At 52.6% G+C, this 21,588-nt stretch overlaps 2 protein-coding genes and 1 pseudogene across 2 annotated transcripts in view; 1 reads left to right on the plus strand and 2 right to left on the minus strand.

Moving 5' to 3' along the window:
* The window catches only part of Znf385c (zinc finger protein 385C), a 72,606-nt gene that overhangs the window by 1,834 nt on the left and 49,184 nt on the right, over window positions 1–21,588 (minus strand). The window contains exons 3-8 of the mRNA XM_045158525.1: window positions 12,553–12,701; window positions 9,331–9,441; window positions 6,493–6,658; window positions 2,436–2,720; window positions 360–556; window positions 2–112 (exon numbers count right to left, since the gene is read on the minus strand). Of these exons, the coding sequence (XP_045014460.1) occupies window positions 2–112; window positions 360–556; window positions 2,436–2,720; window positions 6,493–6,658; window positions 9,331–9,441; window positions 12,553–12,701 (1,019 nt within the window). The remainder of the gene's footprint in view (window position 1; window positions 113–359; window positions 557–2,435; window positions 2,721–6,492; window positions 6,659–9,330; window positions 9,442–12,552; window positions 12,702–21,588) is intronic.
* LOC123463673 lies at window positions 6,196–6,385 on the plus strand (annotated as a pseudogene).
* C9H17orf113 (chromosome 9 C17orf113 homolog) lies at window positions 13,964–17,041 on the minus strand. The gene is given in 14 exon segments (XM_045158524.1): window positions 13,964–14,045; window positions 14,047–14,090; window positions 14,092–14,183; window positions 14,186–14,322; window positions 14,324–14,446; window positions 14,448–14,745; window positions 14,748–14,844; window positions 14,846–14,899; window positions 14,901–15,176; window positions 15,178–15,222; window positions 16,519–16,588; window positions 16,590–16,726; window positions 16,728–16,861; window positions 16,864–17,041. Coding segments are annotated over 14 exon segments (1,767 nt in total).

Raw genomic sequence — 21,588 nt, forward strand, 5'->3', positions numbered from 1 at the left:
CCTTGAGGACACTCACAGCCAGCGCTGCGTGCTTCTGCAGTTTGCTGTGCTGGCTGGTGGGCTTAGGGGACTTCCCGGCCAGGCGGTCCTTGTGCCTCCGGCTGCTCATGTGCTAACGGACAGGCAGAGAACAAGATGAAGCCCAGAGACCCCAAGGCCTGTCACCCTTCCTTCCTCTCACCTTGACACATTTGCCACACACTTGCATGCCGGGTACCCACAGCGGGCAGCAAGCAGACTTGGCCCGAGCTGTCAGACCCTCATACACTGCACCCACCTCTCTGCAGGTGCCCCTTGTCCCCTCCCTTGCTGCCTGCTTACCCATGCAGCCCCCCTCGACTTAGCTTCCCTTCTCCCACCTGCTTGAGCTGGGTCTCTGAATTGACCTGGAGCTGACAGAGAGCACAGTGGAAAGGGGAGCTAGGCCCCTGGCGGCCCCCCTGGCCCCCTGGCACTCTTTTAGTCTTGTGTCCGGCCCCTCCCCGGGACACTGGGCGGCCCCGGCCCCTTCGGGGAGCCCCTCGTTGACCTTCTACCATCCATCGGTGCTTGGCTCCTGGAAGGAGGGAAGACGATAGTGTTGGCATCAAAGGAAGCTTTCAGAGACTCCTCTAAATGTCACTTTAAAAATATATATATATAATTTAGAGCTGGGCATGATGGCGCATGCCTTTAATCCCAGCCCTTGGGAGGCAGAGGTAAGAGGATCTCTGAGAGTTAGAGGCCACCCTAAGACTACATAAGTGAATTCCAGAACGTCCTAAGCTAGAGACCCTGCCTCGAAAAGCAAAATTTATTTGAGAGAAAGGCAGACAGGGCCTCCAGCCACTGCAAACACACTCCAGGCGCATGCATCACCTTGTGCATCTGGTTTACGTGGGTCCTGGGGAACTGAACCTGGGTCCTTTGGCTGTGCAGGCAAACTGCTTAACTGCTAATCCATCTCTCTAGTCTTAAATGTCACTTAAAAAAATATTTTTATTTATTTGACAGTGAGAAAGAAGAGAGAGAATGAGAACAGGCATGCCAGGGCCTCCAGCCCCTGCAAACAAACTCCAGACATGTGCGCAACCATGTGTATCTGGCTTACGTGGGTCCTGGAGAATCGAACTTGGGTCCTTTGGTTTTGCAGGCAAATGGCTTAACTACTAAGCCATCCCTTCAGCCCTTTTTTGTTTCTTTTCCTTTTTTGAGGTAGGGTCTCACTTTAGCCCAGGCTGACCTGGAATTCACTATGTAATCTCAGAGTGGCCTTGAACTCATGACGATCCTCCTACCTCTGCCTCCTGAGTGCTGGGATTAAAGGTGTGTGACACTACGCCCAGCCTAAATGTCACTTTTTTTTTCATGTGCATATGTGTGGTATGCATTCATGTGTATCTTTATGTTTGTATGTGTGTGCACATGAATGTGGAGGCCAGAGGTCCATGTCAGGAGTCTTTCTCAATCACTTTCCACCATTTTTTGTTATTCTTTGTTTTTAGTTTTCAAGGTAGGGTTTCACTTTAGCTCAGGCTGACCTGGAATTCACTATGTAATCTCAGAATGGCCTTGAACTCATTGCAATCCTCCTACCTATTCCTCTAGCATACACCATCACACCTGTTTGTTTTTTTTTTTGTTTGTTTGTTTTGTTTTGTTTTTAAGCCTCTCACTGAAGTTGGAGCTCATGGATTAGGCTAGATCAGCTGGCCAGCAATCCCCAGGGATACTCCTCCCTCTCCCTCTCTCTCTCCTTCTCCTCTCTCTCTCTCTCTCCCCCAGCACTGGGATGACAGGCTTATCTCCCTCATACTCCCATGCCTGGATTTTAGTGGGAGCTGGGGATCTGAACTCAGGTCCTCATGCTGGCAAGTCAGGCACTTTACTGACTGAGCAGCTTGACTGTCCCTTAAAGCCTCGAGGCTCCTCTGTACACCCGCACAGCCCTCCAGGCACATGTGATTTCTCCTGACAGTCTGGCTTCCTGCCCTTATCCACCCAAGAGGAAGGCCTTATAAGCAACTGGTCAGGTCTCCTGCTCTGCTGGAAGTCCCTCTTCTCATCTGAGTGCAGATAGAGAACTCCTGAGTCCAGAGGGACTTTGCAGAACTTTAGTGCCCGTCAGTGCTGGCTGCTGCAGACTTCTCTTCCCACTTTATGCATCTGGCTTTATGTGGGTGCTGGGGAATCAAACCTGAGCCAGCAGTTTGCAAACAAGCGCCTTTAACTGCTGAGCCATCCCTCCAGCCCCTTCAGACTTCTTTCCCCAATGCTTCCTCCCCAGGGATCAGCAGGAGGACCCAGAAATGCCTTCCCAGTAACAGTTCGCAGGGTGTCACTGTCACCTAGTCCTGCAGTAATGTGCCCAAGAGCTCAAATCTGCCCACACTTGGTGAGGTCCAGTCTCCCTGCCCACTGTTGCCCTCCAGCCCCAGGTCCTGGGGGGCACTGACCTGTGTTGTGAGCCTGCAGCTGGGAGGCCGAGTTCACAGTCACCTTACACGTAGAGCAGTAGAGGCGTCCCTTCTCATCCCTGCCTTCCCCACGCACTCCACTGCCCACAGCTACCACCTCTGGCTCAGGCCCTGGTGCCTCCTTGCCAGGCTCTGGGGAGCAGGGTGGACCGGAAGAGGAAGAGGAAGCAACGTCCAAGATGTCCGAGGGGGCTGTCTCTCTGGCTGGTGGGTCTGCAGTTAGCGATAGCTGGAGAGGAAGGCCGGGCAGAGGGGCTGCAGGAGCTGTGGGGAGACGGAAGCTCAGAAGGGCTCAGCGCTGACGGTGGAGATGGTACGGGAGGTTGGGAGGGTCCCCTGGCTAAGAGACAGCTAGCACTGAATTCCAGGCCCACTACCAACTCACTGGGCAGACTTGGGCCTCAGTTTCCCTATCGGAAACCATCAGGTGAGATGATGTAGTTTGAGGAAGCCCTTGCATTCCCTGATATTCTAGTTGCTGAGTGTTAAGTAAGCAGGAGACCACGGAAAGCTGTGCTAGTATGTTTGTGGAAAAGTACTTGTGGTAGGCATAAAAGTGGGTGTTGCAAGTCTAGTCAGAGGAGGCTGGTGGCGTGTCCATGCGTGGAGCTCTGCACAGCAGTGAGAAAGGAAAAGTGCTTTGACATGCAGCAACTTCACAGACACAATGAACGTTGAAATTTCTTTTTTTTTTTTTTAAGGCAGGGTGTTATGTAACCCAGGCTAGCCTCAAACCCGCTGTGTAGCCCAGGCCGACTTGGAACTTTCAGAAGTCCTGCCTCACCCTCCTGAGCACGGGCATTACAAGGATGTGCCACCACACCTGGCCTGATGCATGCTCTTGAGAGATGAGCAAAAACCAATGGAAACCCAGGTACTCTGTATATCACCAAAACCAGGTAAAACACATTTATGCTGAAGGAAGCCAGGATCAGAGTCGCCCCAAGGGTGGGGCTGGAGTGGAGCTAATTGAGGGTGTTTTAGAGAATATTCACATCCATATGGAGCCTTAGAATATGACTTACTTAGAAATCCAGTCTTTGAGGCTAGAGCGATGGCTTAGTGGTTAAGGCGTTTGCCTGCAAGACCTAAGGACCCATGTTCAATTCCCCGGAACCCACATAAGCCAGATGAACAGGTGGTGCATGCATTTGGAGTTTCTTGGCAGTGGCTAGAGGCCCTAGAGTGCCCATTCTCTCTTTATCTGCCTCCTTCTCTCTCTCTCTCTCTCTCTCTCTCTCTCTCAAATGAGTGAATAAAAGTTGTTTTTTTTTTTTGGTTTTTCGAGGTAGGGTCTCACTCTAGCCCAGACTGACCTGGAATTCACTATGGAGTCTCAGGGTGGCCTCGAACTCACAGCAATCCTACTACCTCTGCCTCCCGAGTGCTGGGATTAAAGGCGTGCGCCACCACGCCCGGCTGAATAAAAGTATTTAAAAATGAAAAAATCCAGTCTTTGCAGATATAATTACTTAAGATGAGGCCACGCTGGATTCGAGGGGGACTAATTTGATGACTGGTGTCTTTGTAAGATTACATGAAGCCACAGGGACACACTGGACAGAAGATAGCATGGAGATGACTTGGTGGTTAGAGGTGCATGCTTGCAAAACTTACCGGCCTGGGTTCAATTCTCCAGGCACCCACATAAAACTGGATGGGCATTCACTAGCAATGGCAAGAGACCCTGGGACACATACATGCACACACACATGTGCAAATATATGTATGTGAAGATAATATGGGGATGGAGACAAGAAACTGGTGTGAAGTGAAGCATCTAAGAGCCAAGGAGTGCTGGGGACAAGTGACCTACCAATGCTGCTCTGGGACGACTTCTCGCTCTGGGCCCTCAGAAGGAACCAAGCCTAGAAACACCTGGATTTCAGATTACTGATCTCTGAATTGTAGGGGAAATAAATTTCTGCACTGGGGAGATGGCTCAGTTGTTAAAATGCTTGCTGGGCAAGCGTGGGGATCTGGCTTCAGATCCCCGGCACCCATAAACATGGTGAGTGTGTAATGTGTGCCTATGCTCCTAGCACCTGGGAGACAGACAGGGGGGTCTCTGAGGCTTGCTGGCTAGCTAGTCTAGCTGAATTGGTGAGCTCCATGTTCAATGACAGACTGTCTCAAAAAATAAGGTGCATAGCCGGGCGTAGTGGCACACGCCTTTAATCCCAGCACTCGAGAGACAGAGGTAGGAGGATCGCTGTGAGTTCAAGGCCAGCCTGAGAGTACATAGTGAATTCCAGGTTAGTCCGGGCTAGAAGGAGACCCTACCTCGGAAAAACAAACAAAAATTTTAAAAAAGATTAAGGATCAATGAGCTCCATCTGTGTGACTTAATTGGAGTCTGCAAGCTCTCTAAGTAAGCTCATCCCGAGGCTGAGGAGCTGAGCATCTGAGAAGTAATTCTTGTCACCTCACTGGGAGCCCCATCAAAGGGCTGCTTTGGGGGCTCCATGTCCCTATAAATAATTCCTCTCCATGTTCTGCAAGTGACCCCCAATAAACTCATTGGTACACTGAATTGGTGCAGTTGTACTTTGGTCTGCCATCTCAGTCCTATTTGGGGTGAAAGTTTTCCATGACAACACCACACACACTGCATTACACATAGAAAATAATAACATGGAAAGTGAAGAAGGAACCTGAATTTGACCTCTGGCCTCTGCAAGCACACCCACGTGGGCCCACACACATACATACATTCACACACGAGCACAAAAACCCAAAAATAAGTAAATTTCCATTGTTTTCAGCTACCTAGTAGACATTTGTTATAACAGCCTCAGAAGTACAGAAAGGAACCGGGCGTGGTGGCGCACGCCTTTAATCCCAGAACTCGGGAGGCAGAGGTAGGAGGATGACTGCAAGTTCGAGGCCACCCTGAGACTACAGAGTGAATTCCAGGTCAGCTCTGGGCGAGAGTGAGACCCTACCTCGAAAAACCAAAAAAAGAAAAACAAAACAAAACAAAAAAGCAGCTGGAACAACTCATGAGAGAAGGCATCTGGGGAGGGTCATCAGACCCCCTCCTGAGATCTCAGAAAGGTAGTGACTATCAAGCTGTTCCTTGATCCAGATAAGTTGAGTCTGGGGAAGGCCACTGAGCGGCACCCTGGGGCCTGTTTGCCTATAGGCACAGAATATCCCATCCCGAGAAAGACAAGACAAAACGACAAACGGGTTCTGGAGAAATGGCTTAAGTGGTCAAAAGCACTTGCTTGCAAAGCCTACCAGCCTGGGTTCAATTCCCCAGTACTCATGGAAAGCCAGACACAAAGTGGCATAGCGTCTGGATTTTGCAGGGGCAGGAGGCCCTGGTGCACTCATTCTGTCTCTCCAGAGAGAGAGAATGGGAGTGCCTCCAGCCACTGCAAATGACCTCCAGATGCGTGCGCCCCCTTGTGCATCTGGCTATGGTGGGTCCTAGGGAATCAAAACTGGGTACTTTGGCCTTAACCGCTAAGCCATCCCTCCAGTCCCTCATAAATAAATAAATAAATATTAAAAGAAGGGCTGGAAGGATGGCTTAGCAGTAAGGCATTTGCTGGCGAAGCTAAAGGACCTCGGTTCATTTCCCCAGGACCCATGTAAGCCAGATGCGCAAGGTGGCGCATGCATATGGGGTTCCTTTGCAGTGGCTGGAGGCCCTGGCACGCCCATTATCTCTCTCTCTCTCTCGCTTTCAAATTAATTAATTAATTAAATTAAAAAAAAATTAAAAAAGATAAAGAGTACACTTCCAGGGACCATTTCTATAGCTGTTTACTAGAGGAGTTTCTGGGTGGAGTACCGGGAAGCACGAGGAGGAGGCGGCGGCGGCGCAGCGTTCTCTCCTGAGCTTGAAGCTGGCCCTGGGCGTAGTTTCATGCAACCGCCCATTGCCAATGATAATGGAGGGAGAGAATACAGTCTGAGTGGCTTCGGTTTAAAAAAAGAAAAAGAAAAAGAAGATGGCAAGCAGGAACGCTTGACTCCTTGTCAGAAGCCAGCCTCTGCTTGGGGACCAGAGGACTTCAGGACTGACCTTTTCTCTGGGGGTCTCCGAGAGCTCCACTGGCTGGAGGCAGGGTTGGGGACAGCACTGCCTCATCTGCAGTCAGGGTTCGTGGCCTCTGCTTGCTCTTGGCAGCTTCAACAGCCTTGAGTTTTCTGGCATGTTTGTGGCCTTTGTAATGAGCCTCAGCCTGGTTCTGGAGAAGGGAAGCCGGGTCACACGCCCCATCCTGGAGCTGAGGTTGAGCAGAGGGACAGGTCAAAGGCATTCAGGGTCAAAGGGATGCAGGGCGTGGCCACACAAGGACTGAATTCTCACTGCTGTCATCTCCACCACGCATGTGTGGTCCGAAGGGTCACAGAACAAGTTCTCGTGCTTCCAAGTTGCCCCTTATGATGAGCTGTGCATCTCTGGGCAAGTCATATAATCTCTCAGCCTGAGTATTCTCACCCATAAACTTCACTTTTTTTTTTTTTTCCTTCCAGATAGGGTCTTGTTTTAGCCCAGGCTAACCTGAAATTCATCTTAAGCTGGCCTCGAAGTCACAGCAGTCCTCCTGCCTCTGCCTACCAAGTTCTGGGATTAAAGGCATGTGCCACCACACCCAGCTCCCCCCACCCACACCACTTATTTACTTATTTGAGAGAGAGAGAATGGGTGCGCCAGGGCCGCCAGCCACTGCAAACGAACTCCAGACACATGCACCACCTTCAGCATCTGGCTTATGTGGGTCCTGGAGAATCAAACCTGGGTCCTTTGGCTTTGCAGACAAGTGCCTTAACTGCTAAGCCATCTCTCCAGCACCCCCTTTTTTAAATATTTTATTTATTTGAAAAGAGAAAAAGAAGCAGCTAGAGAGAGAGAAGAGGAAAATGTAGAGAGAAACAGAGAACAGGCACGCCAGGGCTTTTAACCACTGCAAACACACTCCAGATGCATGTGCCACCTTGTACATCTGTCTTTATGTGGGTTCTGGGGAACTGAACCTGGGTCCTTTGGCTTTGTAGGCAAGTACTCTAACCTCTAAGCCATCTCTCCAGCCCTTGTTTTTTGTTTTGTTTTTGAGACAAGGTCTCATTTTATAGCCCATGCTAGCTTCAAACTCATGATCCACCCACCTCAGCCTCCCAGGTGCTGGGATCACAGGCATACACCACCATGTCCTTTTTTTAAGCTTTGTAATTATCCAGGTTCAATGGGAACTTGCATTGCAAGGGGCTAGTGTACAGAATTGGTGCCACACATGTCAGGCATTGAGAGATGCACCTGGTGAAAACACACATCCATCCTCATGCCTGGGGCTATGCACCCCAAGACATTCATCCCTTTGCTCTTTCTTTTGGTGCGTATGTGTGTTGTGTGGGATGCGTGTAGTGGACGCATATATGCGTGCCGATGTGCGTGCCCAACGCGTGCATGTGTGGAGGTCAGAGGACAACCTTGGGTGTCCTCCTCTGTTACTCATCCTTGCTTCCTTGAGCTGGTGTCTCCCACTGAACCCAAAACTGCCATTTTTTTTCAAACTGACTGAGTAGGGAGCCCCAGTAATTTTCTTGTCTCTGCTTCCCCCCCACACACACACACTGCAGGACTGGGGTTATAGATAGGCATGCTTTGTATGTGTGTGCTGGGGCTCAAACACAGATGGTCTCCTGAAGTCCTCATGCCTGGCAAATGCTCTTACCCGAGCCATTTCCCTAGTCCCCCTTTGTTCATTGTGTGTGTGTGTGTGTGTGTGTGTATTTATCTATTTATTTGCACATGAGTGTGTATACATGGGTCTCTTGCTGCTGCAAATGAGTGCCCGATGCATGTTCCACTTTTGTGACTGGCTTTACATGGGTGCTGGGGAAATATACCCAGGCCCGGTTTGCAAGCAAGTGCCTTTAGCCACTGAGCCATCTCCACAGCCCCTGGTCATTTTGTTTTGTTTTGTTTTTCGAGGTAGGGTCTCACTCTGGCCCAGGCTAACCTGCAATTCACTATGGAGTCTCAGGGTGGCCTTGAACTCACGGCGATCCTCCTACCTCTGCCTCCTGAGTGTTGGTATTAGAGGCATGTGCCACCATGCCCATCTCTGGTCATTGTTTTTAAACAATACCTTTTGAAAATTTGCTATTTGCCAGGCACTGTGCCAGGTCTGGGTATGGAGACCTAACCCTCTGAGAAAATTCTCTCTTCCTACCTCTTGTGGAACTGATATAACCTAACTGTCTGGAAGGAACCCCCAAATCTTGGCCGTCAGTATCTTCCCCACTTAAGCCAAAGGCCTGTTTGTTATTCCCCAACACCCATTTCGGAAAGACAGGCGGCCACAGCCCAAAGCATTGCCACATTTAACCCAAATCCCAGAATGAGGCTTCTCTTCTCCTTTAGGGCAGACAGCATTAGAAGGATGCAAACCTTGAGGTCCACCAGGGCCAGCTAGGTTCAAATCACAGCTGTGTGGCAGAGGCAAGTCACTCAACTACTCTGAGGCCGTTCCTCCTCTGCAACGTGGGGTGGCCGTCCTGTTTCTATATCGCTCACAGATGCATGAAGCATGAGCACATGCTGTAAATGTCCGAGAACTCATACTGTGGCCCCTGAGACCCAGCGTGGGAAGCAGCAGCTTTCTCTCTTGCAGAAGGATCCAGAACACACGTGGAAGGCAGAGAGGGCAGGGTAACAGAACAGCAGAGGGCTGGAGGTAGGCAGCAGCGGAGTGTGGGAAGGGGCAAGAGCCAGGAGAGGATGAGGCTGTTAAAGGACCAGGAGCGGAACATGGAGCCCCGGCCCCTTTGCCGCCTGTGCTCCTCAGCCAACAACCCAGAAGGGGAACCCGGTGCTTGGCCCCCTCCCAGCCCGGTTTCTTTGACTCCCTCTCACCGCTGAGTTGAACCTCAGGTGACAGATGTTACAGGAGATGAACAGCTTCTTCTTCAGAGGGGAGGGGACCCCAAATGTGTGGCTGATGACAGCTTTCTGGACCGGGTCCATCTGTGAAGGGGTGGGAGGGTTCAGTAACTTGTGGTTGCTTGGGAAGGGAATGGTACAAAATGTGATCAGCTTCCAGAAAGAACTTCCCCACTCTGTGGATGGCATCCCCAGACAAAGGGCCAGACTTCGCTGGCTGACTGCATCTGTCAGGAGGCAGGATGGAGGCCAGGATGATTGACATGGTTGGCTCTCACAAGATAATCTTGGCCTTCCTTCCTTCCTTCCTTCCTTCCTTCCTTCCTTCCTTCCTTCCTTCCTTCCTTCCTTCCTTCCTTCCTTTCTTTTTCTTTCCTTCCTTCTTTCTTTTTTCAGTGTGTGTGTGTGACAGAGACAGAGAGAGAGAAAGAGAGAGAGAGAGACAGAGGGAGAGAGAATTGGCATGCCAGGGCCTCAGCCACTGCAATAGAACTCCAGACGCTTGCACCACCTAGTGGGCATGTGCAACCTTGCACTTGCCTCACCTTTGTGCATCTGGCTTATGTGGGATCTGGAGAGTAAAACATGGGTCTTTGGGTTTTGCAGGCAAGCCTCTTAACCACTAAAACCACTAAGCCATCTCTCCAGCCCTCTTTTTGCTTATTTATTAAGATTTTTATCTATCTATCTATTTATTTATTTATTTTTGGTTTTCTGAAGTACGGTCTCACTCTCGCCCAGGCTGACCTGGAATTCACTATGTAGTCTCAGGCTGGCCTCAAACTCACAGTAATCCTCCTACCTCTGCCTCTGAGTGCTGGGATTAAAGGCGTGTACCACCACACCCAGCTGCAATTTTTATTTATTTATACAATAAATAATAATTAGATAAATTATATAATTAGATAAATAAATTTATTTTTTAATTAATTTATTTATTAGAGATAGAGGGAGAACGGGTGTGCCAGGGCCTCTAGCTGCTGCAAATGAATTCCAGTAGCATATGCCACCATGTTCATCTGGCTTACGTGGGACACAGAGAATTGAACCTTGGTCCTTAGGCTTCACAGGCATGCACCTTAACCACTAAGCCCAGCCCGTTTATTTTATTTTATTTTATTTTATTTTTTGAGGCAGGGTCTTACTCTAGCTCAGGCTAACCTGGAATTTACTGTGTATTCTCAGGATGGCCTTGAACTCACCTCAATCCTCCTACCTCTACCTCCCAAGTGCTGGGATTAAAGGTGTGCTGCGCCACTACTACGCTTGCCTCCAGCCCTCTTTCTTTCTTTCCTTCTTTGGTTTTTCGAGGTAGGGTTTCACTCTAGTTCAGGCTGACCTGGAATTAACTATGTAGTCTCAGGGTACAAGAGAGAGAGTGAACATGGTGCACCAGGGCCTCTAGCCACTGCAAACAAACTCCAGATGCATGTGCCACCATGTGCATCTGGCTGGCATGTGACCTAGAGAACTGAACATGGGTCCTTAGGCTTCACAGGCAAGCACCTTAACCGCTAAGCCCAATCTTGGCATTTCTTGATGTTCTTTGGGATTTTTCTTTGTTTCAAATTTTTTTTTTTTTTCTCTTTGGAAAGAGTCATAACTACTGGGACACAGGCAGTAGCAGGGAAGGGATAAAGGATCCTTCTACTCTTACTGGAGTTTCTTCTCCCTTATCCTGGCTTCTGTGCCTGGGCTCATAGGCTGAGGAAAACACTGTCCCGGGGCTCTGACCTGCTCAGGAAAGTAAGAAACCTGGCCAGGAATATTAACGCTGGCGTTGTCCTTCTTTCTCTGATTCATTCTCCCTCTCGCGCTCTCTTTCTGTTTGAGATAGCATCCCATATAACCCAGGCTAGCCTTGAACTTCTCATCCTCCTGCCTCAGCTTCCCAAGGGCTGGAACTGAAGATATGCACCATCATGTCCAGTTTTATCCAGTGTGGGGATCCAGCCCAAGGCTTTGTACATGCTACGCAAGCACTTTCATCTTCAGGATTCCACCCCCTCCCTGGCAGTGTTTCCTTCTATCAAACTAAGGTTTCTCAGGAACTTAGGTCTTATTGTTGTTCTGTTTTGGGTGTTTTTGTTTGTTTGTTTGGTTGTTTGGTTGGTTTTTTGATGTAGGGTCTCACTTTAGCTCAGGCTGACCTGGAATTCTCTATGTAGTCTCAGGGTGGCCTGGAACTCACAGTGATCCTCCCACCTCTGCCTCCCTGAGTGCTGGGATTAAAGGCGTGTACCACCATGCCCAGCTAACCTTTAAAAAAAAATAATAAACCAAGTGTGGTGGTGCACTTTAATCCCAGCACTTGGGAGGCAGAGGTGGGAGGATCTCCATGAGTTCGAGGCCACCCTGAGACTTCATAGTGAAGGTCAGCCTGGGCTAGAACAAAACCCTACCTCCAGAAACCAAAAATAAATAAATAATAATAATAATCAAGCCAGGCATGGTGGCACACACCTTTAATCCCAGCATTTGGGAGGCAGAGGTAGGAGGATCACTGTGAGTTCGAGGGCACCCTGCAACTACATAGTGAATTCCAGGTCAGCCTGGGCTACAGGAAGACCCTACCTCAAAAAAAAAACCACCAAAAAAAGGGGGTGCCATTCTTTATGCCTCATAGATTACTGACACTACACAGAGAAATGTGGCAACTAGTGCAGACACCGAGCACTTACACTTACAGTTGCAAGTTTACAATCAGAAAGACACACGCTCAGGCACGAAGCCTGAAGGACTCCCAGTCACCCAGACAGACACATTCAGACATCACACGCACACCCCGCCCATACATAAAAGGCACAAAGACCTCCCATGGCCCCTCAGGTTCACAGACACAAACACGAATTACATGTAATTACTCAGACACAAAGAACTGTGCATAAGCATCACCCGGAACAACAGCACACCAACTCACATCCACACAACATACAAAGACCTCCAGAGGCGCAACCGAGAGCTCGGGTCACCCACAGAAGTCACTCTACGTAGCGGCCAGGGAAACCTCCACCTCCGGGCAGCTGTGATACTAGGCGGGGATGACACTGTCTTTCCCTCTGGAGACGGCTGGTCCCAGGGTCCGTATTCGGGAGCACCTAGGACCAGCTGCTGAGGCCGATCCCTCCAAGCCACCTGCCCTGCCCCCACCCCCATGCCTGGTTACATGCTCCCGCCCACGTGCCCAGCCCGTACCGTGCTGAAGTTGGGGAAGAGACTGAGCGGGGTGCTGCCACTGAGGTGGAAGGCGAGCAAGTGCTTGAAGTCCAGCGGGGGCTGCAGAGGCCGGGCGGGCAGGGGCAGGGAGGCCAGTAGGGGGCTGGGGGCGCCGGAGGCCGGGCCTGCTGCAGGAGGAAGAAGGGTAGGGTCTGAAATGGGGAGCCTGGGAGCTCTCTCCCATCGCTGCGGCCACAACAAAATATTGACAGGGTATAGCCAAGAGAGGAATTCTTGACGCCCTCCAGCTGGGGAAGCAGAGCCAGGGAGTCCGAAGCTGGAGGGTCCCAGTAAGAATGACCCTCCCACACCAACAGAGATGGTACAAATGGCTTCCCAGCTGGGATCTAACCCAGGGAGGGGACCGGGAAGGGGTTGGCCCTTGACCTGTAAACACCATGATTATGTGAGTTTCCAATTTTTTTTTTTTTTTACAAAGTACCAAACCCAGGAAGTGTAGAAAAAGGCCAGCCCCCGTTCCTTCTCACAAGCTATTGCCTCTCGCCCTCTAGATCTCATGCCTCTCACAGGGAGGGCTGAGAGGATGAAACGGGAAAACCACAGCAGTTCTGAGTGGACAGGGTCCCCAGCTCTGGAGTATGGCCAGCTGCTCTCACCAGGAAGCACCCCCCACACACCAGCATCCTGGGTGAGACCCCAAGGCCGGCCCTCAGGACCAGGTGTAGGACAGCACTGTAGTTTTGCAGCCTTAAAGGTCTCAGGCAAGAACAAGAGAGGGTTAGGAACTTGAACAACCAGGTTTTGAGGAAGACAAAAAAAATTTAAAAAAATCAGAAAATCAATATAGTCCATTTGGGACCTAGTGATCGTCAAACTAAAAGAAGTTCTTTTTGATTCTTAGGTGTTCACCCTATGAAACAAGACAGATTTATTTCACATTTGTAGATTTGTCTATAACCATGATCCTATACAGAAGAGGCCCAGGGCAGCCATTTGGGGAGAGGGGAGGGCATCACTGCCTCCCCTGCACTGTTGCAACCTGACCCATCAGCACAGTTACCCACTCTTCCAGTCTCTTCAGGAGAGACGCTGCAAGGCAAGGTGCAGGACTAGGGGACCCTCAAAGACTCTCCTCTCTGCCCCTCAACTCCCAAGACCCAAGACCCAGTCTTCCATGACCCAGTCAAGAGTCCCTTACTTTCTAGGACCCAACCTGGCAAGAGTCCAGCCGGGGAAAGGCAAGCTACACCGCAGCGAAGGGCAGGGACTCTAGCTAGCATCTCTGCCTCCTTCCTCATGGGCCTAGGGGACAGGACTGGTGGGCAGCAGTGGAAGGAAACAGCCAGGGAGAACAGTTAGTGGGTCAAGCTTGGGTGCAGCGCGGTTTAGCCTTGTGGGCACTTTGAGCTAGGGCAAGAGAAGGTCACGCTCAGGTGAGCTGGCACCCCAGAAGCCCCTCCCCCCACCCACTCCCCAAGAGCCCCACCGCCAGCGCAAAGTCATGCAACGGGGCCATCCACCGCGATCTTCACCATGTGGTCACCTCAACTGTCCCCCGGCCCCGCTCTGTCCCCAGCCCCGCAGCTCCCGGCTGCGCTCCACCTTATCCAGCAGCCCGGCACCCGCGGGCAGTGCCAAGGCCAGTCGTGGGGGAAGAGCTCGTGCAGCCCGGAGCGCGCGCACGCCCGCCCGGCGCACAGAGCCCGCCGGCCCAGCGCACCCTCTCCGGGCGCGCCGGGCTCCTCCTCCGGCACCTGCGGGTAGCGGCTGGGATCGAGCTGGGATCTAGGAATCCCGCTGCCTCCTCCGCATGGAGTCCAGGAAGGCCTCCCGCAGCCGCTCCAAGCCCCGCACCGCCGCCTCTGAGTGGCCCATACCAGCTCCACGGAATCGGACCATGCCCATTCTTGCAGCCCGAGTCGCTCTGAGCTTGGAGGGATGCTGAGGTCGCCATCACCACCGGCTGCAGCAAGGCCAGGTCTGGCACTTCCGACTGCAGGGCCAGGGCGAGCTTCAGCGCGGAGGGCAGAGCATCGAGCAGCAGGGGGGTGAAGGCTACGAAGGTGAAGTGGCACAGGGCCAAGGCCAGGGCTGTGGTCTCCGAGGGAGGTACCAAGGAAGGCCAGGCCTTGGCCAGTGCTTCTAAGACAGGCAACAGGAAGGCCCAGGGCACGGACCAAAGCCCAGCCAAGTCAATAGTTGCCAAGGTCCAGAACTGCGGAGTTCAGGGACCATATGGGAACCTGGGCCACCGTGCAGGCGAAACAGGGCATCCAATGTGCTCTCGTATTCACCCAGGTAGGCACAGGCGTTCAGGGTGTGTCCAGCCAGGGAGGTAGTGCAAGTCCATAAGCAATGGGCAGGTAAGTGGCCCGGAGCTTCAGGCTGACACTGCCCAAGAGATCACCAGGAAGGCTTGAGCTGAGTCAGGTCAGCTTAAACACAGATACATCAAAGGCCTGCAGGATGTCCAGGAGTTGGCCAGCAGTGGCCTCCCCCTCCTGTAGCTCCACACTGCCCAGAAAGGTGGTAACAGGCTGGCCATCACACCAGGACACGGAAGTGGCAAACAGGGCCAGACTGTGGGACCCAGGCGGGTCCCAGGTCTCATCTAACACCAGCCCCACGTAAGGGGACGCCTTTCAGGCGCTGGCAGGCCTCTGTACGCAAGACACTGGCAATGGCCACCTGCGATGGCCAGGGAGAGAAAGGGAGGGAGGACAAAGTTAGACTTGTCCTGGGAGGCAGGCAGCGCCAGGGGGTGGAAAGAGCAGAATTCTGGGGGCCACTAGGGCTCTCCTCCCCTGAGTTAGTCACTCGGCCTCCCTGAGCTTCAGTTTTCTCAGCTCTAAAACCTGGCTCTCAGCTATGACCTGCCTGATCCAATCTCTTTCAAAAGCCACCCAGAGTTATAAGTGTAATTTTTTTTTTTTTTTTTGAGGTAGGGTCTCACTCTAGCCCAGGCTGACCTGGAATTCACTATGGAGTCTCAAACTGGCCTGGAGCTCACGGCGATCCTCCTATTTCTGCCTCCTGAGTGCTGGGATTAAAGGGATGCACCAGCATGCCTGGTTTATAAGGGTAAATTTTTGCTGGTGCACTTATCACAGTGCTCTGTGAACCATAAAGAACTCTTAAAACGTCCGTCTGGGACTCACACCGCTGACCCTACGAAAGCCATAACTTGCATGCCCAGGGGCCACATGGGTGATCTTGAGCTTCAAGGGGGCCTGGGATGAGGCAAAATGAACAGGAGAACTATGACAAGCTTTCAGCCTCCACCATGCCCTGCCCTGAGAACTTGGGCACCTCATTTTTCAATAGATATCATAAATTTAAAAAAAAAATTGGGGGGGTGTTTGAGGAAGGGTCTCAATCTAGCCCAGGCTGACCTAGAATTCACTATGGAGTGTCAGGTTGGCCTCAAACTCACAGCAATCTTCCTACCTCTGCCTCCTGAGTGCTGGTATTAAAGACGTGCACCACCACGCCAGGCTCATAATTATTTTTGCCTTTTTTGGAGGAGGGGGCAGGGTCTCAGGCTGATCTAAGCTGACCTGGAACTCACTTTGTAGCCCAGGTTGATCTCAAACTCACAGTAATTTTCCCACCTCAACCTCCCAAGCACTTAGAACCACCACACCCGGCTACAAAAAAAAAAAAGGGTATTTTTAGTTGGGAGCAAATTTTATTTTTTTCATTTTTGCAGTGCTGGGGAATCAAACCCAGGGCCTTATGTATGCAATCTACTACTGATCTATGGCCCTAGCTAGAATCTGAGTATTTAAAAAAAAATGTAGTGGGCCAATCAGGTCCCCAGGCCATCAGTTTGTAACCTCCGGTGTAGGGAGTGAATGGCTTGCTGGTATGCACCCAAGGACAATCTGGGTCTAGCCCACGGCCTGACATCCTGGGTGCTGTTTCCAGATAGGTAGCTAAGTGCCTCCCTCTCCCACCCCTCCCTTACCTCTGGCTGCCACCCACCTGCATGTCCCTCACCCTCCTGGGGCTGTGGTAATCGCCATGCTCCGTACCCAGCAGCGCCTGACACAGGCTCAAGCAGGGCAGGGCAACGGTCCCCGGGGACATCCTCTTGGGCCATGCAGTACGTGGCGGTCAGCAAGGCCACTTTGTCTGGGTCCACCTCCACCTGGACAGCTCTGGAGGTGGGGGTGGTAGCCAAAGATGGGGTAGGACCCTCCTCCCTCAGTCTGGGTCGTCGAGAGTGGGCCGGCCCTGGCAAGAGCCTGGCGGTGGGCTCCTGAGGTGACACTGCACGGCAGGACATGGCGCTGGAAGTTGTTGGTGCCCACCAGGAAGGCATTGCCGCTTTGCCATGCTTGTTCTGCATGAGGGCCTGATGGCACTCAAGGCAAAACATCAGCTGCCGCTTGCAGTCGAGGTCCAGCCATGGAAACGCCTCTTTCCGGTGCTCACTGAAGCGCTGCAGGCACTTCTTGCTGGAGTTGGAGGTCTCCCCCACAGGTTTCTTCCCAGGGGGTACCATGCCTGCTCTCAGGGCAGGGGAGCCCAGACTCCCACCCAAATGCTTGTGTTCCCCTGCCTCCCCTCTACACACAGGCACCTCCCTGGACAGAGAAGCAGGAGGTGGACAGCTCAACAGACTAAAGGGAATTCCATCCAGCTTAGCCTGGGAAGTTTATTCCTGCTCTGCCAGGAGGAGACTGGAGACAAGGGAAAGGTGTTAGGGGGTTCACCGTGGGGGCGTCAGGTGAGGGGGTCAGTTTAGGCTGCCACAGAGTCCTCCCAGCTGAGGGGTGGGCGGGACTCGGTGGGGGAGGGGCTATGGAGAGGAGCCACTAGTCATGTACAGAGCCGTGCAAAAGGCCACTCGGGTTGGCGCAGGGTCCCCAGCCACGTCCAAGGGCCTCTGTCCACTCAGGACAAAATCTTGCTGCTGGCCACTGCAGCATTTCAGAAGTCAGAGCTAGAAAGCCTGCCCCACGTGTCAGAGAAGACTTTTAGGGGAAGCAGAGCCTCCGAGACAGTTTGTGATTCTCAGTGCTCCTCAGTAATTTGCGGCTGAACCAGGGCCGTCAGATTCCCAGTGCAAAGGGTGAGGATAAAGTCCCTCCAGCCCCCAGCCAGCAGGAAGTCAGCACAGGGGTTAAGGACTCAGCTCAGTTGCTAGAGTGCTTCTCTCATATCCACGAAGCACTGTGTTTGATTCCCCAGCAATTAAAAAAGAAAAAGTCGGGGGTTGGAGAGATGGCTTAGTGGTTAAGGTGCTTGCCTGCAAGGCCTAAGGACGGAGGTTTGATTCTCCAGGACCCATGTAAGCCAGGCGCACAAGGTGGTGCATGCGTCTGGAGTTCATTTGCAGTGGCTAGAAGCGCTGGCGTGCCCATTCTCTCTCTCTCTTTCCCCTCCCTCTTCCCCCTCTGTTTTTCAAATAAGTAAATAAATTAAAAACTTAATTTAAATACCAGAAAAAAAAAAAAGTCAGTACAAAAGCTGAGTTGCCTAAGCAAAGCACCGAGTAACAGGATAGGCTTTTTCTCTGGCACTCTGGTTCCTTCCCTGAACACACACGAGTGCCAGTTCACACTTAGGCATACTAGCATGTGTCCTGGGAAGGGTAGCCCAGGACCGGAGGCTTCCATGAGCTAGACGGCAGAGTGAGTGTGGCGAGCTGGTTACCTCTGCCTCCCCACAGGCACATGGTCAGGATGAGTATTCGGGATCTGAAGGTCACATCCAGCCGTGAGTCAAACCTACCATCTGCCTCCTGGGGATCAGAAGCCTGTCTCCCCCCTCTCCATACCTAATAGTACCAGCCGCAGTAGCTCTGGTTTATCAGTGAGCGTAAACTGAGGCAGGCCTTGGGCTAAACACTGTCTTGTGATCCTCTGACCACGTCCTGCCCCACTTCTCTCCCTGCAGCTGCTTACCCTCGCCCTCCAGCATGGGTCAACCTCAGCCACCTCCGTATCCGTATCTGCTGTATGTTTATCCCAAAGCCAGACAGCAAGCTCAGACACAGACCTGGCTCTGGCACTCCCTCGCTGGGTCTCTTCAGTGGGATTCCACTGCCAGTTTGTGTGGTGCTGGGAATCAAACTCTGGCCTTCATTCATACCAGGCAAGCACTCTACCAACGAAGTTGCATCTCCAGTACAGTAATTAACCCCTCATAAAAGAAAAAAAAATTGCTGGGCGTGGTGGCGCACGCCTTTAATCCCAGCACTAGGGAGGCAGAGGTAGGAGGATTGCCATGAGTTTGAGGCCACCCTGAGACTACACAGTGAATCCAGGTCAGCCTGGGCTAGAGTGAAACCCTACCTCGGGGGGGGGAAGCTGGGCATGGTGGTGCACGTCCTTAATCCCAGCACTCAGGAGGCAGAGGTAGGAGGATAACTGAGTTTAAGGCCGGCCTGAGACTAATTCTAGGTCAGCCTGGACTAGAGTGAGAGTCTACCTCAAAAAAACAAAAACAAGGGGCTGGAGAGATGGCTTAGTGGTTAAGCGCTTGACTGTGAAGCCTAAGGACCCTGGTTCGAGGCTCGGTTCCCCAGGTCTCACGTTAGCCAGATGCACAAGGGGGCGCACACGTCTGGAGTTCGTTTGCAGAGGCTGGAAGCCCTGGCGCGCCCATTCTCTCTCTCTTCCTCTATCTGTCTTTCTCTCTGTGTCTGTTGCTCTCAAATAAATAAATAAAAAAATTAAAAAAAATATTTTTTTAAAAAAAGAAAAGAAACAAGCAAAAACCAGATAGGTGGAAGCTGAGTAGGCAGATACTAAATCACCACTGCCCCAGACAGCAGCCATTAGCCACATGAGACTGTTTCATTAAATAAATTGAATAAAGAAATTAATTCAGCCTGGTGTGGTGGTGCACGCCTTTAATCCCAGCACTTGGGAGGCAGGAAGTAGGAGGATTGCCATGAGTTCAAGGCCAGCCTGAGACTCATAATGAATTCCAGGTCAGCCTGGGCTAGAGCAAGACCCTACCTCAAAAAACCAATAATAATAATAATTCAGCTGCCACATTTCAAATACCCAACAGCCACATGTTAACTAGTGAGCCCTGGCATGAATGGCACAGAAAACATTCACATCATGCCACCTGGAGAGAGCTTGGTGGGTTGGGGCGGGTCAGCACCTCAGGCCTAAGTGTTAGGTCCAGTAGCCACAAATCCTGGCCAGCATGACCCACTGAGGCAGTCCCAGGTTCCTTACACCTCCACGTCCGGCAGCTCAGCTATCCTCCTTCCTCCAATCTGGCACTAACATTAGCCTTAAACCCGTATCGAGGTGCCCCGGTCCAGGCTCCATCCCACCAAGAGAAGTCCACCTTTTCAGCAGAGCTATGGCCAAATGAAGTGGGGTTCCTCTGCCCCTCGAATCCATCCTCCCCAAGGGTCAGGACAGAGAGGGTTGAGGACTTTGAGGCTTCCATGCACCCACCCCAGGCCTGCACCACGCGCAGCCGCAGGACCCCGATCCTGGTGGTCGGCCCTCCGCCCAGAAGCTCCGGGTTGGCCCGGGCCGCGCTGTCCCCGCATCGCCCGCGCACACTCACGGGGAGAGCCGCGGGAGCCCCCATCTTGCGCGGTGGATGCCCTGGCCGCCGCCGTGTCCTTGGGCTCCGCAGAACGACAGCAGCCACTGGCAGTAATGGGGGGCGAAGAGACTCCAGCAACCCTCGCGGGCCAGGTCTCGGCATCCCCAGCCCCCCAGCCGCTCGCTCACCTGGCGGCGCTCACCTGGCGGCGCTCACCTGGCGGCGCTCACCTGGCGGCGCTCACCTGGCGCGCCTCCCGCCCCGCGCGCTCAGCCCGGCCCTGGCGCCCCTTCCACTGCAGCAGGAGCCCCTGGGGTCAGGCCGCAGGGAGTCGGAGATACCCCAGTGCATTCGATTACCCCGAGGGCTCCCAGGAGCTCGCAAGCGCGGGACAGACAGACAGAGCGGTGGTGCGCAGAGCGCTGTTACGGATAGAGCTTTAGGATGGAAGGAGCAGGTGGGGAACTGAAGGTCTGTAGAAAGAGGGGCGCACTGGATTTTATAGTGACTTTCAACGCCCCCCCCCCCCAACCAGGTAGGGTCTCACTCTAGCTCAGGCTGACCTGGAATGCACTCTATAGTCTCAGGGTGGCCTCGAACTCACAGCGATCCTCTTACCTCTACCTGCTGTGATTAGAGGCATGCGCCACCACCACCGGCTAAAGATTTTTATTATTATTATTTTTTAAACTTGTTTCAGGCAGGGGCTTGGAAGAGCAAGGATCCGTTAACCCGACAGGAAGCGGGGTTTGGAAAGGTCGGGGTGGTGCGGAGCGTTGCATGGTGCTGGAGGTCTGTGTTTACAGCGAGTACTGGGAATTTTGCCTGTAACGCCCTTGGGAAGCTGGGGTCAGGTGTCAGAGCCCTGTGGGGGGACAGTGAATTCCTCGTCCTGGGGGGGGGGCTGACGTGAGGAAAGGTGTGTGGTGGGGGGGCGGGAGTGACCTGTCGTTTTAGAGCTCCCAGACTGAAGAGAAGAGCAGACTGGGGGTGGGGGCACCTCCATCCTTCCCAGACGTGGGGGTTTGGAGTGGGTGGGGCCCCAGTTATCATTAACTCTGTTCTGGAGGCTCATCTCATTCTCTTCATCTGAGAAATGGGACTCACTACCAGAGGAGGAGACAGGATGGGGAACGAATGGGACTGAGCCACCACAGCAGGGACTGGGTGTGAAGGACGTCCGGGGCGGGGGGGGGGGCTGCCTGATGACCCAATCTCTTCTACTCTGCACAGACCCCCAGATATGCCTTCCAACCCCTCCCCTCACAATTGGGGATACTGCTTTCCCTACAGGAGGCCTGGTAGGGGACACGATGAGTTGATACTCTGGCCCCTCAGCGACAGCTGGACGCTGTCCCTAGTTCACTTCACTCACTGTCCGCCTCTGACATTCACCACGAGCTGGGACAGAGCATGCGCTGCGGGCAGCACTGCCACACACTGGTGTGGCCAGCTGCCTGGCTTCTGGGTACACTCAAGGAGCCATACCTGCCCCAGAATGACATCACAAGGCTCGGGGCCTAGATTCTG

Source organism: Jaculus jaculus, chromosome 9 (genome assembly GCF_020740685.1).
Source record: "Jaculus jaculus isolate mJacJac1 chromosome 9, mJacJac1.mat.Y.cur, whole genome shotgun sequence".
NCBI classification, from domain to species: Eukaryota; Metazoa; Chordata; class Mammalia; order Rodentia; family Dipodidae; genus Jaculus; species Jaculus jaculus.